The sequence below is a fragment of the Urocitellus parryii genome, chromosome 4 (genome assembly GCF_045843805.1).
Source record: "Urocitellus parryii isolate mUroPar1 chromosome 4, mUroPar1.hap1, whole genome shotgun sequence".
Classification (NCBI taxonomy): domain Eukaryota; kingdom Metazoa; phylum Chordata; class Mammalia; order Rodentia; family Sciuridae; genus Urocitellus; species Urocitellus parryii.
Window position 1 is genome coordinate 74,164,032 of NC_135534.1, and position 17,143 is coordinate 74,181,174.

The 17,143-nt window shown below is 33.6% G+C and overlaps 1 protein-coding gene across 8 annotated transcripts in view; it reads right to left on the minus strand.

Annotated features, from left to right (window-relative positions):
- Dlg2 (discs large MAGUK scaffold protein 2) overlaps positions 1–17,143 on the minus strand; it is a 2,013,368-nt gene that overhangs the window by 739,174 nt on the left and 1,257,051 nt on the right. For 5 of the 8 annotated variants that reach the window (XM_077797649.1, XM_077797656.1, XM_077797655.1 and 2 more), the window contains exon 1: positions 12,582–12,890. The exons of the other annotated variants lie outside the window; for them this stretch is intronic. In XM_077797649.1, the coding sequence (XP_077653775.1) occupies positions 12,582–12,890 (309 nt within the window). Of the gene's footprint in view, positions 1–12,581; positions 12,891–17,143 lie in introns of those variants that run through there. 8 annotated transcript variants of the gene reach the window in all.

The following is a 17,143-nucleotide window of genomic DNA, read 5'->3' on the forward strand; positions in this document are numbered from 1 at the left end:
GAGAGTGATTGGGTGTGACCCAAACACAATAAGAGTGACTGGAGTGAGGACTGAAAATGCAGATTGGAACCAAAATGAAGACAACATTGAATGTTCTGCTAGGGAATACAGCTTTTAGTAAATTAGTGTTTGGTCACCTATTTTCCATGATATGCTCATAAATAAACATTCATGGAAAAAGATTTCATGGCACATATTTAAGAAACATCCCATTACTCTTCCCAACTCTAGGAGATATAAACCCCCAAGGACTCTGAAAAAAAATCCTATAATATAGAAGAAACAGCTGCTTATCATGTTTACTCCAAAACAGACTATTCATTAACATTTGCAGACATACTTTCCTTCTCCAGAAGTCACATCATACTTGAAAGGAAGGGCTATTTTAAATACTTTGGAGTTTTTAAATCATTTAATTCAGTAAATGATATGAATAGAACTGAATGTTAAATGAGGAAAAAAACATATGCCTAAACAACAAATTTGGCAACAACATTCAGAATGGATTGAAGGGTTCTGGAGGCTAGTGGCTATTGCAAATAGCTTATGGCAATGATAATACATAACTAAAAAGTAGAGTAGAAACATAAAAAGGAAAATTTTTGAGATTCTCAGAGATTCAATTCTTTTTAATTTTTTTTAGTTGTAGATGTACAAATTACCCTTGTTTTATTTTTATTTATTTTTATGTGGTGCTGAGGATTGAACCCAGTGCTTTACACATGCCAGGCAAGTGTTCTACCACTGAGCCACAACCCCAGTCCCTCAGAGATTTAATTCTATATAAATTAGTGAACAATTATTTCTTGAGGATTCTTGGAGTAGAAAGGTGCTAGAATTGATTTCTGACTGGGCAAACTGAGGTTACTGTGAAATAGGTTTAATTTGAGCATCAGGTGGGACAGGGTTAGGGTGATGAAAACAGGCAGAAAGCACCAAGAGAACCACACAGAGCCATGGCAATCAGAGCATCACTTGTTATACTTGTTTTTTAATCAATTATAGGAAAAAATAGTAATTACGAGTTTACAAGGAACTTCGAATTATGCTGAGCTCATTTATAAACTCAGAAGAATCTCTGTCCTCAAATATATATATATATAAATATAAAATTTTTCAACCCATTTAACTATTATCGTTCCATTCAGTCCTTTGAAAAATTATGTTCTTTCCTGTCCTAGAAATCAGACTCTTGCATTGCTGATTTGTCGGTTTTACTTTACCTCAGAATAGCCAGAGAGTATCCAACTTTGATAAAAGGATATCCATTAGTTTTATTCTCAATATTGACATCAGCAAAATCAGAAAATTGTGTTTTTAAGGGATAAAGTTCAATGCCATAAAATATTATAGTTCTACTCATTAGGGATAGACTTTGTTCATTTTTAAGACTTGTGAACCCAAACTCATCCTTGAATATGTCCACATACCAATTCTGTAAAATTCTTATCCATTAGTAAACATAATAAATAGACAGGAAATTTCCATGATATTTTCCTCCTTTCCCATCTCATGAGTTAGATCGATCATTCCTCCTCCTCACTCTTACTGTCAATTTAATAACCCTATTTCACTCCTTAGAGACTCTCCACCCATAGGAAGACAGCCTATCTACTTCTGTCTGTTGTACTAATTATCTTCTATCTGTCACTCATTTCAAGCTTGCTCACCTACATCGGAGTAAAAAGAAGAGCATTCAGCTCTTTTCTTTTCAGAAAACAGGCAGAAGGAAAAGGTGTTACAGTGACAGGAAAGACAAAGACGTAGATCACTCATGAAGATGGTAAGTACTGCCCTGCTATATTTAGTGCAGGTAGAAATTTCCCCTGGACCTTTAAACAGGAACTACTCAACTACTCTCCTATTTGCATATCTGTCTAATACCCATCCATTCATACAGACAGCCATCTATCCTTGTATTCATCTGTACTTCTTACCACCCATCCAGTTAACAAATTAAGCCTATTGAGTTGAAAATATTCAACTTGTAATACAAGTGGGTATTACTATTGTGGGAGATATTATAGAAGACATCATAAAGTATTACGATTAGTGACAATTACAAGAAAAGTATTCTTCTTCATCAAAAAGTAAAAGCAAATTAAGATTTCAATGGCATGAAATTTCTAAGCTACCAAATTTCTACAGGATTTTACAAAGGTAAAAACATAAGAGTGCAGAAGGAAAGAAATGTTCCTATGTATCCAGAATGTGGTAGGGGAGGGTCAGTTATAAATGGGCAAAAAGCCTCTTAGAAGCAATTTGGCAATTAACTCTAACTCTATGGGACAAGAATCAGTCTCTCTCGTTTTCCATTATATCCCAATTGATTCACACAGCATTTTGGTAGGTGGGGATGGTTCAACAACAAGTTGTTAAAGAGAATATTGACTGAATGACTAGGTAACTATTATTAGCTTTGAAATTTCATACCCTTTCACTCTGTTTATTTTTATGAAAATGGATCCTCATGAGAAATGTGGCAAAAAGTTCATATACACCAATGTTTACTGCATGTTGTATATGGTGATTTAAAAACAACCAGATAACCCAAATGTCCAACAATATGGGTTTTGGTAGAAAACTGAATTTTGGCAGTTATTAAAAATTGTGCCAACAAAAGAATTTTTACTAACAGGGAAATGTTTACCAGATGATGTTAATTTTAAAAAGTGATAGTTTTATATTATTAATTTCTCATTTGACAAATAAAATCTATACTCTATATTTAGCTATATTTGTAAGTATGTGTCAAAAACATAATATATTTTTGTACGAATATACATATGCTGTGATATAAGGACTAAAAAAATATCAAAGTGTTAACAATGGTCAACTCCAGGTGGCATTACAGTGATTTTTAGTTTTTATCCTAACATGTTAAGTTTTTAATACTTTTATCATAAGTTTACATTATTTCCTCATCTAAAATTCATTAATGAAATTATTTTTAAGTTCGTAAAAATGCTCATACTTAAATTTAGAGGACTTACGATTATTCTCTTAGTTTTTATTTTTATTTAAAATATAAAACTTGGAATTGGAAATGGAGAATAAAAAATTGTAATTTAGTGCAATAATTTGTGACAGAGAATTATTAAAATAGATCAAAGAAATGAAAGATCTATGTGTAAACATGAACAATTTTAAAAGTTGGTATATAAAATTGGTTTAAATAAAATTAAATCATGGATGAGTAACAATAATAGCTTTAAATAATCAAGGTGGACTACTAACTAAAGTGCAAATGGGTTCAACGTGGATTTTGAATGCAGTGATGTTAACCTTTATACTCTGAAAACTTTTATTTAACCATGAAAATGGTGCAGAAAAAATTGCAGTTTACAATACAGTGTACAGAAACTAATTATAAAATAATATTTCATGACATTATTTCAACCTTCCAGAGAACAAGTGATTCCTAAATTAGAAAATGAAACTGTAAGAAAAGATTTTTTTGTCTGATTGCCTCTCAGGTTGAAATAGCATGACCCACTTGAATGCAGAAACTAATTTCCAAACAGTGATCCAACGTTTGAACAGGACCACATAATAGAATAAGTATCTGAATGAAATTAAAAACTAAAAAAATTTAAAAACACAATAAAACAATAAGTCCGTAAACAAAAATTTTTTACAATATGCTTGTTATTTAAGAGAACTCCCATGAGAATAGAAGATGTCACTCTTGATCTGCATAATTAGTAGTAATGATAACAAATTCAAAACTGATTAAATGTCTTTTTATACAAGGCTGGTATTAATAATCATTTGGAAATCAAGAGCATTTTATTGACCTACTGGTATGTGCTGGGCACTGGTGAAACAAGGATAAATTAAACTCAGGTAGGTTGTGCTCAAACAGCAGACTGGAACTGGTCAGCAGGCTGCAGTTTGCTGACTCCTGGTCTAGATAAAAGGCAAGCTAAAAACACACACATAACAATACACAATAATGCCAAAAATCTGAACCAATGTTCAGTTCTAACTGACCACTTTCCCATTTTATAATAAATGTTTTGTAAGACCCTCTTTCTCCATCCAAAATGATATTCACAGTTAATACTGCTGGCAACACCTATATAGTGCCTTAAGTGAAGTAAAAAGAAATAAAAAGGAACTACATTAGATTAAAATAATGTATTTTTACTATGGTAATCTGTGAGGTCAACTATGCTAGATGATGTAATACAATAGTTAAATTGCTCTCATGTTCTGATAATGAATAAATTTGGATTTAAATAGAAGAAAGAGACCACTTACCATTTCTTACAAGAAGCACAAGAAGATGAAAGAGCAATTAATTTATGGATTCTGGATTAAAAATTAGTATTAAAACAAGTACTACCAGACCATTGTTACATATTAAGAGATTAAAGGAAGCTACTTTAGTGAAATATAGATAATTTAATAAGAAAAACTACAGATAGTTGATACAGAGAAAGTAGGAAGGGGTGCCACATTCTTACAAATAAACTGGGCCTTATTTTGAAGTTCAGTGTCAAGATAATTCCTTGTTTTATATATGACTTTTGTTTGAGGAAATATATAAATTTGCCCTGATTTAACCATTAAATACATACACAAACACACACACTCTGAAATATTACATGGTATTTTACAAATATGTGCAATTTTTAAATTTTATGTATCTATTAAAATAAGTCAAAAGTAAATAGCTGGGTGCTGTGGTGCTTGCCTGTAATTCCAGGCACAGAGGAGGCTGAAGGATCGAAAGTTCAAGGCCAGCCTCAGCAACTTAGTGAAGCCCTAAGCAACTTTGGAAGACTCTGTCTCAAAATTATAAAAATAAAAATGACTGGGGATGTGTCTCAGTGGTTAAGAACCCGTGGTTTCCAATCCCTGGTACCAAATAAGATAAAAAAATCAAGACATGACATTGGGTTATCTAGAGCTGGCTAGGAATCATCTATATATCTACCTATTCTCTATATATCCATGTTTGGAGTTACCTATCATGTTGGGGGTATAAATTTGATATCTACTACTTTAAAATTCAATCCTTTGGTATAATATAGGAATGACAGATATAATATGAACCCAGTAAACTCATGAGCTTATAGAGAAGATGAGTGTGGACAACCTCTGGGACAATATCAGAGTAATAATGAAAACAACAGAATCTTCTAATATAATGGTAAGTAATTTTTGCAAAATAGATTTCTATTGTGCTATAAACTTTTTTTTGCTTTATAGGATTCTAATTTATTTTTAGTCAAATTATGAGTTAAAATGGTGATGATTATTAACATGTTTGTGCTGTATATGTGTAATAAGAATTTTAATGCATTCTGCTCATATATTTTTAAAAATCAATTAAAAAAGAAGTCATTGTGCTTTAAACTTTTAAAAATTAATTTATTAATGAAATTTGATGAGATCTCTACCTTCCATGTTTCTACCAATTTAAAATATTTGGTTCTAGATCCTTTTATCACATCTCTCCCTCCCCATCAACTGGTGACTATAGATAAAAATATATTGTATATTTCAAAATAACTAAAAGAATGCATTTTAAATGTTCTCACTACAAAGAAATGATAAGTACTTAAAATGATGAATATGTTATCCTAAACATTGTTTATTTGTTTGGAAAACTCAGTTTGATTTTAGGTTCAGTTGTTAGCTTATTTTTTAATTAATTAATTAATTAATTTTACTTACGTATATATGACACATTCATACATGTACTTGGGTAATGATGCCCATTTCATTCCACCATCTTTCCTGCCACCATTCCCCCTCTCTACCCATCTCTCTACCCATCAAAGTTCCTCCATTTTTCCCATGCCCCCCCCCCCCCCCCGCAGCATTATAGATCAGCATCCACTTATCAGAGAGAACATTCGGGCTTTGGTTTTTTTTGGATTGGCTTACTTGGTTTAGTATGATATTCTCCAACTCCATCCATTTACCTGGAAATACCATGATTTTATTCTCTTTTAATGTTGAGTAATATTCCATTGTGTATATATACCACAGTTTCTTTATCTATTCATCTATTGAAGGGCATCTGGATTTAATCTTCATGAATGTCCAGTGTGATGTTAAAAGTTGTAGTGTGTGTCTAGAGTAATTCTTTGTTGTGGAGAACCATTCTGTACTTTACAGCTCATCTTGTATAACTGGTCCCTGCCTTTAAATGATACTATCAATTTCCAATAATTATAAATATTTAAGTATTTCCCTACCTTCCTAAAATGCTTTCTAGTAGCTCTCCTGTCTTCTGCCTTTGAGGACAGAGCTTAATAATTTGTCAGTAATCACTCTTTATGAAAATGAGCACATAGGGACAAGAAAGGGAGGACAATTAGGAAGAATGAAAAGAACTCAAGTCTGAGTTTGAAGTCAGAAACCAATTCTGCCACAATCTGAATAGCCATGAGTAAGTTTCTTAACTTTGACAGGCTTCAGTTTTTCCTTTGGGAAATATACTAAATGACCACTAAGTGATCATGCAATTCTGACATAATTATAAAATATCTAGATCTCTTTTTGAAATTAAAAAAGAATAGAACAAAGTAGAGAATAGAACAGAAAAAAGCAAGATATGGGCTACATTTGTAACATCAAACAATATTACTAAAACAGAGGAAGATGAACAATGGAGAAAGTGATATTAAAGGGATGTCTTTGGCTATTGGCATGATAAATACATCAGTAGATGAAACACATTCATGAGATTCACAAACATCATCAATGTGAGACAATGCTCTTGGACTAAAGAAAGACAATGTCCCTGTACTGCACATTCACTTGTAATTTATTTTGTTTAAAATACATGGATCCTAGTTCTTTACCATAAATGTTGCAAAATTAAACACATCTGCAAATTTTGCAGACTATGAGATCTAAAAGCAAGTATTTTTATTGTGACATTGGTGTTAATAAGAATTAACCAACTGTTCCAAATCAGTATGGTTCTTAACCTTGATGAGAGAGGGAAGGGATCTTCAAGGGCTCAATTCCCTCAGGATTTCTGAGACTAGAAAATGAGGCAGAATGGGGAAATCTAGGATTTCTGCATTGGGGTGACATTCCTCTCAACCATGTAAAATAATTCAATCTCTTAAGGAAATTCCTGTTAAATTAGAAAATTATAGAGGTCTCTAGTGTGTGTGTGTGCATGTGCACATTCTACCTCAAAGTGTTCCTTAATACAACCCTCTTATAAGATGTGGTGAAAAGAATAAAGGAGACATATGCACTTACACTTGAATCTAGTTTTGCCCTTTTCAGTTGCATGATCATTAACAAGTTACTATTAGCTTCAGTTTCTATATCTGATAGAGTTATTGGGAGAATTCAAAGAAATGACTAAGATAAAGCCCGAAGAACAGTGCCTCAGCATTGTAGTCATCCTGAGTATTCAGTAAACAGTCAGCCACCTTTGCTCTTCTTTTCTCTATGCTTTGCATCTCCTTGTTCTGCCCTAGAGGAAACACTTTGCTGTTGTCAGCATACAGTAATACGGGTGCCAAGAGTGTTAGCTGAGTGGCTTCAGGTCCACCACAAGAATGCCTAGAAATTTAATTCTTTCTGGAACTTTCGTTACCCTCACCCAGGGTGGCTAGTGTTTTCCAGAATCTAAAAAATGTCATTTTTCCTTGTTTAGGCACTGGCTTTCTGGAAGGAATCAGTTAAAGAAGCAAGCATAGAGTTAAAACAAGATGTCAGATTATTTTTGGCTGGGCAAAACTGAGCTTAAGATTTCAGCCTAGGACAACCCTATTTTTTTGACTAAAAAGTCTTCTACACTCAGGTTGCTGCAAACTGCTTTTTCTAAAATTGTTGTAAGAAAACTGTTCGGGGATATTTACAGAGGTTGGCTGAATACTTTAAATGTGATTATTCTCACAGGTTGTTATTGGAAAATCTTTCAACATCCCTTTACTTCTGAATATAAGCTTATGGGAATCCTACTTCATCAGTACAATCCAATTTATGTGATAGTGTGTGTGTGTGTGTGTGTGTGCATGCACACACACATGTATGCGTGCATGTGTAGTTGTAAATCTCTGAGAACCCTGAAGGACAAAAAGTCAAGCCAGCATCAGCATTATATGGTACTATGCCAAGTTTCTGGACAGTTGCCTAGCTTAACCTTCATCATTATAAGAAAGACATTAAAGAAATTTTTGATGAGCAAACTAGAAATTCTAATGAAAGAGCACAAGACTGGTAACTAATTTGCTGGATAATAAGTTCTTCAGATTAAAAACACAATTTGGACATCTCTGATAATAACAAATATCATGTGCTGGAAAAATATGTTCTAAGTGCCATTCTGGGGTTTTTATATAGAATATTTTCAATTCTTACTACATTTCCCTGAAACATGACTTTCTTATCCCAAATGTTAAAAGAGGAGAAAATTAAGGCTTAGATGAAGTGCAAACAAATGAAGTCACACAGAGTTGGTAAGTTCAAAGTTAGGATTGTCTGGCACTAACATAAATCTTGTCCAAAGTGTTTTGCATTAATTAATGGGTATCACAGAATATTAATACTGGAAGATATTTGGGGTTCACCTAAGGAAAACCAATAAGTTTAGAGAAACTGAGGACCAGAGGGTTTCATTGATCATGAAATATAACACATAGAGAGTGACAGAGCAGGCACTCAAATCCTGCAGTGGCTCTGTACTACACTCAGCGGAGTTCTGGTCAAGGCCCACTAGGTTGTGACCTGTCTCCATGAAGTCCTCCAGGGTCCCCTCTTGATTAGCCTGTCCTCCAGGATTCAATATTCTGGGCAGATAGAATTATGGGAAGTTCTATACAGGCACTGGGATAATATATGCCTTTTTCCTATTATATTTCTACTAAAAAGTTTGCCTCTTTTTAAGCACTTAGTAAGCATTCAATTTTTTTTTTTCACGATTCAATCCAATTCAGTCCAACAATCATCACCACTATGAAGATTTCACTGATTCATTTCTGTTCTTTTCCCAGTCAGTCAGGAATAATGAATTAAGGAATAGGTTAATAATAGACAACACTTATTATGGACTATTATTCACTCATTCATTCCATAAATAATGTACCTCTTCTATATGAAAACTCTGTGGTTAAAGTGTTTTACATGCATTGTATTAATAATTCCTCACCAGAAAACTGTGAGGTAGGTACTATTTTTATCACACTTTACAAAACAGAAAACTTGGGCATAACGATGAAATGTCTTTTCTGAAAAGTATCTTGCCTTTTACTTCTCTGTGGTCCCTCTGTATCCTAAATATACATTTACTGTGGTATCCGCAGCACTCCCTGGAACTTCCAAGATGTGATTATGAAGATATAATTGTGCATAGATCATGATGCATTTACTAAATGTTATATACACCATTGCAGGGTGTAAGCTCCATAGTGGTAGGGACAATGCCTACTTTCTTGACAATTATAGCAACATAGCATGGCAGAGAGGTACATAATAGGCACTCAGTATATGATAGCTGAATAATAGACAATAAAAAGTGAAGAATGAATGGGTGAATGAGTGAAAAACAAATGCATAGAACTCTGATCACCAAGTCTTCATTGGTGTATCTGGCCTCCAGAAGTTAAGTCTGCATTGAGAAGAAATGCCACGTAAGCAACACGGGCCACATTTTTTCCCAAGGCCAACATTAATACCCTAGATGTACATTATAGAACTCACTTCTGGGTGCTTCCGTTTTTACTTCCTTACCTATTAATTCTACAGATCCAAATGAAATTGAAAATGTATTGGAGAAGCTGTTTTTTTAGACCTGCTGAGGAACAACATAAAGACAGAAAACTGTCAGTACACAGCACCGCAGATAACAGCAGCTTGGCAGAGAGCCTTGGGAGGAACTCAGATTATTACCATGGCCCTCTATTATATCAGTCAGAAATAACATTGCTGATTTCTACGTATTACAGCAAATATCTCCAAGGGCAAGATCTCAGCTCCCAGTCACTTAACCTCCCTTAGGCACACTCTGCACCACATGAGCATCTCTGGGCTATTCTAAAACATGCACAATACTTCCTTCCACTTTATTGAGAATTCCAATGTTTAGTACCACTAGCTCCTCTCCTTGGTTTATAATATTTTACAGAATATATGTGAAATTAAGGGGTAAAAATAGCATTATAAAATTCTTAAAACGGATTCAGTTTTAATAGACAGATAGACACACATTCTTGATTTGTGATAGTATATATGAACATGTAATACTTAAGTGTAATTAAGTGTAATTAAAATATTCTATAGATGTAAATGTGAATGAATACATATGTATATATAACAAATAACATATATATTAGTATTTTTGAGCCCTCCTACCAGAAGTAAAGAAATACCTTTATGTGGAAGTATATTTTCCATGAAGAGAATGAAGGATTCTTTGGGAAAATAAATTAGTATTTTCACAGTGAAAAACTAGGAATAATATAAAAATTTAATTTTCATTTGTGTATTATATGCATTTATATATATACTTATATGTACATATGTTAATATATGCATATATATTTACAAGTATAATACCTCAAAATACCTAAAAGATAGTATTATAGAGATATTTTAATAAATATATTAAAATATATGAATATATATGTGTATAAACATTAAAATTATACAACACAATATAATTAAATAGATACAAACAGAGGTAAGAAAGAGACTGATCAATCTACCACAGCACTTTTATAGATCCAAGATGATTAAGGGTAGAAGGTTCAGATGAAGGAAGAATATCACAGTATAGAAAACTCTAAATGTTATTGGCTCATAGTTCCAATATTTGGGGTCAATATTCTTCCCAGGCAATAATAAAGTGTATGTGAATGAGAGAGAAAATGTTTAGAAATGTATATACAAAGAGAAAAGAGAGATCAGGCTGCCTAAATTTATTGTCTTCTTAAGTTACACTGGATCTCTATCAGTACTGAGTTTATTTCAATTTTTAAAGCATTAAATGACAAGTAATTTCAGTCAACTAAGAGACTGTTAAAAACTAAGAAAGGCAGAAGTTTCCCTCAGTTTAAAAATGAATCAAGATTTTTAGAGTATGTTATTACAATGCACTATTAGATACTTTGGGGTGGGAAATTATCACTAAAGAAAATTATCATTTATGAAAAGTATATTATAACTCAGCTAAAAAGAATTCCAACACCGAAGCAAGTTTGCCTTCTCTAAATTGTGCATAAATAGCTAGATATTGTCAAGTAAGTGAGCTATTGGAATTTAACATAATTGATAAAGAGATATGTTAAATAATTTTAAATGAATACATTTGTTAATGAGGATATAGATTTTTTTTTTACAATTGCCAATACTGTTTATTCAGTTAGAAATTCATGGTAACTTTAAAAAATAACTGCATTCCTAAATGTTAGTCTCCATTTCAAGCTGAAGTAGTTTATAAATCAAGATACTGAGATGCTCTCTCTCTCTAAGAAAAGCTTATAATTTCATGCCAATGCATCAAAGCCATATACATGGTAACATATTTGTAACTATATCTTTAAGAGCTAATGATATGTGACATTCTTGGAAGTACTTTTTAAAACCTATTATTAAAATTAAACCATCCTCTACACCTCTCAGATCATTACACTTTATTCAGGACCAATACCCATTCTCAGTTATGCTAACAATATTGAAATTGAGATATTTTTCTGCAAACATAGATCTTTTCTTTTCAATGATTATTTAAAAAGAGTCATTGTTCTATATTTATAAAAGTGACTACAGGTGCATTTTATTTATATTTTGTAGCATTTGCAGAAAGTTGTTTTCTCTTCTTTGGATGGAAGGAGAAAAAAATAAGCCAATTTTATTGCTGGGAAAATTTTACTAGTTTGGGGGTAAGAATATATTAGGAGTCAAATTATGCACATCTGCTTCAGAAATGCATTATCAGAAAGAGAGTTATAGTTTTTAATATAAATAACCTTATTGCTTCTCTGAATAAATGGAATGTTTCATTATTTTATTCTAAGTGTAATTATCCTATATCTTCCTCCAAATTATTCCTTTCATTTGTAAAACTAATTATTTAATGCAAACAAATTTCGTTCTCCACAACTGAAAAGGCATACAGTATTACAACAGTAGAATCAGAATATCATACTTCAAATCACTGTTTTCCAGAGCAGAAGAAATAAACGTTCTTTTATCTTTAAAGAGACAGAAAGTGATTAAAATCCATTTTTCTCTCTATTCCTTGACAAGAATTTTAAAAGTCAAATAAACAGAAAAGTTAACCATGATTAGAAGTAAAAGTGCAATTAAGTCTCTGATGTAGAATAGTAAGATCATCGGAGGACTAGAGAAGTTGAACTTGGGGAAGAGTCACTGAAAGAAACTGAGCACAGCATCCCTAGACTACCACAGACCACCCAGAGGTATAAGCCCTGAAACACGTGAGGAAATGACAGTTCTTTTTTTTTTTTTTTTTCTGGCCTAACATTTTCCAAACAGGCATACCCAGTCAGCAAGGAGGACTCGGTAAAGTTTCCAAACCACTCTGACTTTACACAACTTTCTTATCATTCTCAGGGGAAAGTCACAAGGAAAAGGCTCACCTGTGCCGGGCTGAACCAACCATGTGGGCAGGTACAATGCTGCCCACAAGTCCCTTTGCCCTTGGTGCTCGTCTTGTGGGGGCTTTTCCGCACACTGTCCCACAAGGTGACCAGCTTGGTCCTGTTTGAAGCTGGGCCCCCAGTTCCTGAGGAGGGCATGGTCTGAGAACTGTACCCGAGCCCCTGAGGGCTCCTCTGCCAGCCACAGGCGCAGTGGGCATCCCTGATCAGTGTGGGCGCGCTCCTGCCGGCATCCATGCCATCGGACCCCCGGCTGCAGCTGTGTTGCTTGGTGAGGTATGCATTCATACTGCACTGATGCCTACTCTTTCCTTTGGTCAGCTCTGTACAGAAATGTCTCCTCCCTCACACCCCTTTCTTCCAGGCAGTAGTAAAAGTCTTTTTCCCCCGTGAATCCCTCAGTATCTTTGACAGCTGCTATAAGCAGTGCATCGTGGGAGCAGAGGGAGCAGCGAGCAGCTCTGCACAGCATTATCTGCGGGCTGGTAGCTCTTTGTCAATAGATGACTCAACTCACAGAGCAACTTGACAGTATCCCTGCTCTAGGCAGAAGCAATCAATGCTCCACACAGCTGGGCTACAAGACTGTACACTGTGTTACAAACCCTTTTTGGATGGAGCCCACAGTAAAGAATACTCATAATTTGGCATTCTGGCTTTTCCCTCTCTCCTCCCTGATCCCCACACAAAATACAAACCTTAGGAAAGGGAACTTCTTATCAGAGTAACAGAACCATTTCCAGAAAAGATGCATCTAAGCTGAAATGCTACAGTATAAGTTATTTTAAATGATGGAAAAGTTACACTGTAAAGGGAATTTTCAACATTTATAGGAATCATCTATCTAGAGAGAGATTTGCTAAGACATGAAACAAAATCAGGAGATAATTAAATAAGAGAATCGATATTAACTCTAAAAAATCAATTTATTTTGAAAATTTATCAAGGTCACAGCATTGTACTAGAGTCCTTTAAAATTAGGAAGTTTAATTTGTTTTAAACCAGGATTATACATTATAATCCTAACATATATTCTTTATGCTCTGAACAATTATTAATTCTTTCTCTTTCAAAATAAGGCAATTTTCAAGTTTCAAAACTGGTGGGTTGGCTTATTTTAAAACAGTGTTTTTCCTTACCCCAAATTATTCTGAGGATTTCCTTTCAAATACTTTACCACAACAAATACATTCACCACAGAGTCTGCATTTTAAAGTGAACGATGTATCCAAACCATCCATGCAGTATTTTCGTTTCCAAAGACAGAATTTTCAAAATCTTACACTGAAAAAAGAGTGAAATCCATCCAATTTATAACAATTGCCTTCCAAAGAGAACATGATTGTTTTAAAATTTTAGCATGCTTGCTGATTCCATTCATGGTGCTTGCAGTAAAAGGAAAGGCTAAGCCTGACCACGCTTAGAATTTTTTATTCTGTTTAAAACTTTCCATATCTATTGCCAAAATATCCTTATCACACATTCCTAAAGAAATAACATTGGTTTGATTGAAAAGCCAGTTGCCATCAACATGGCATACAGGAGCAAAATGACAGAATCCATAATATAATTATTTTAAATATTGACAATCTGATTCGATCAGATCCACCTTCTCAGTGAATCAACCAGGTGTTGGGGCAGTGGAGATCTCATTGATGCCTAAGTTGGCGAGGTGCTTACTGCAGGGCCCAGGACCATTAAAAGGTTCTACATTTCAACACCAGGATACCCTGGATAAATCATTGCTATATTTTAAAATCCTGAAAGAGCAGAAACGTCTTTTTCCACATATTTATACAAAAGGTTCTTTTCAAAATTCTACAAGAGAGTCTGACATAAGTACTATGCCTGGCAACATTCAAAGCACCTCTGTCACATAATAGTGACCCATATATTCAAGTTTAAAGGGAAGCCCTTATTTGTGTTATTGACCAGTTCTCCCCAAGTATCTAACATACTGCCCAGCACATAGCAGTCAATAAGTACATTTTTGTTTGTTTGTTTTGGCATAGATGAATGGACGGTTGTGTGGCTGTGTAAATGGAAGGATAGGGTAAAGGAATGAAGGAGATAATTAAGATTTTTTGTAATAATACTTAATATAGTAATGCTCCAGAAATAAACTATTTGTTTAAGGTTAACTTCAATGCTGGTTTTGAGACAGTGCTCTTGTTAAGGAATTTTTCCAGGAAAAAAAAATACAAAGACTTGAATTATTGGGCAGAAATAATAACAGCATTAATGGTTTTTCCTCCTGAAAAAATCAAAACCTGAAATCAAACCCTGGCTTCAAGATCCATCCCTAAAGACAGTAAAATTGAGGTAAATAGATCATATGGTACTCAGTGGGAGAAGAAGGCAGAAGATCCTTTGTCTGTCTCTGTGTTTCTCTGCCTTCTTTATTCTGGATCAAGAGATAACGCCTGAAAGAACTTTTGGGTCAGATAAAGCCCTAGAAAGCTTCAGACTTGTCTGGTGTCACCATGACGCATGACTCTATACTAGGACCTGATGGGTTATAGTAATGCCATCACTCCCAAATGAGAATGTCAGGAACTGATAATTTTGGCTCTCTCTAATCTTATCTAACCATTGATAACTTCTCTAGTTTTTCAGACAGATATCATTGCTCAAAGGCCCATTGGCATTTTCAGAGAACACATGACCTATTTGCACCCATTTGCCTCTCAAATGTGAGAATCCATCAGCATAGAAGTCAGTCAGTATCCATCCATCACAAATTTGTAATGGTGTGTGCAGCTTGCGGCAAGACAGAGAAGATTTCTTGGCTTACTTGAGATATTATAACTCTTCATAGACACCTAAATCTGTTAGGAATGGGTTGCTTGGAATGAATTATTTCTTCCTATTACAAGGGCCCTAGGATTTCTGTTTTCATAATGTTATCTTGTAATTTCTTTGTATATAAAAATATCATGTTGCATGTCCAATGTTGCTTTCCTCTAAAGATATTTAAGATCGTAACAAAATTTCATTCAGCATACTAAGACCATGTTGGAATTATTAATTCACTATTCATACATGTAATTTCAATCTTCTGTCTTTTCCTCCCACAAAAAGAAAGATTTTTTTTTTTTTTTTTTTTTTTTTTTTTTTTTTTTTGCAAACAGGACATTTGGCTTTCTAAGTCTGAAGACAGACCACTTAAACAGATAAGTATGTCCAACCAGTCCTCTTTACTATGAAACAGACTCACTAATTAACAATAATCCAATTTGGTCAACTGTAATTGGACAACTGTAATGATCATGAGATGACATGAAATTCTGGTAAAACAAGAATTAGCAGTGTATGAGTACACATCCTTCTGATCACTGTGATTAACAGGGGCAGATGGTGCACAGGCCAATGCCTAGACAAGATATATCTTATTGAACTCTGTTTGACCTCACTGACTCCATAGAACAACTACTTTGTAAAGCAAGAGTTTAAAAATAATCTCCTAGCTTGATTTTCTTAATAGAAATAAACAACAAACATGATTTCCAAATAAATTGTACTGCATTAGAACACTATGCAGAATTTTTTCGAGATAAAATTTCCTCTGGGCACTTTATGCATATGGGAAATGAAAATATTAATTACAAAAGAAGAGCTAAGTGCTTGCTAAAGGATGACAGAGAAGCAAAAGCCCTTAATATATTAACTAATCACGGAATGCTATGAGACATTAGATACAATTTCCCCTGATTTGAAAAATGAAAAAAACTAGAAGTTTTATAAATGAAATTAATTGATAGTCTTCTACAATGATTTGGCCTAGAAATCTCCAGGTATAAACACATTTACCTTTCAAAATGAGAGAACAAGAATATTTAAAATATTTTAGACTCTAAAATAATTTCTAAACTGCTTAAACCAATTTAAGTCATAAATTTTATGAGAAATAAAGTAATAAAATAAGTAGGAATTCAGTGTGAAAGGATATATGCCCAATGATACGGAGAGACAATTTAATAGGAATTGGAAAAATGTTTTAAAATGTCTTACATTATTACTAATATACTCGATTTGGATGGGTGTTACTGGAGAGGGGGTTAATCAGAATTAATGATAAGAAATTGTAAAATAGTTTTCAGGAAATGTAGTTTTATTGTATTCAATGCACTTAGTAACACTATTATAGAAATCAGAATACTGTGATATTTCTTGAGGATTCTGAAAAAAACACTGGTAAAAAGGTAAAAATTATATATGATTTGCATATTTTAATATTGAATCTAAGTATTGAAATACACTATTATAAGAAATTTGTTCTCGTCTTTCGAGATTGAACTGTCACATCTTCTGTGAGATTTACAGATTTCTCTTAGCACATTAAGTTGCATTCTACAATATCTATATACTTGTCTATGTAAATATCTTTTATATCTGTTTATTTCTCACAATCACCATGACAACCATTCTACTCTATGTTAGCATTGTTTCTCTATAGAACTGGTGAAACAGCTTCTTAATTGGTCTCTGACATCCATTCTTAATTTGTTCTTCTCATACAGTTTACAGAGCTACTCCTAAGA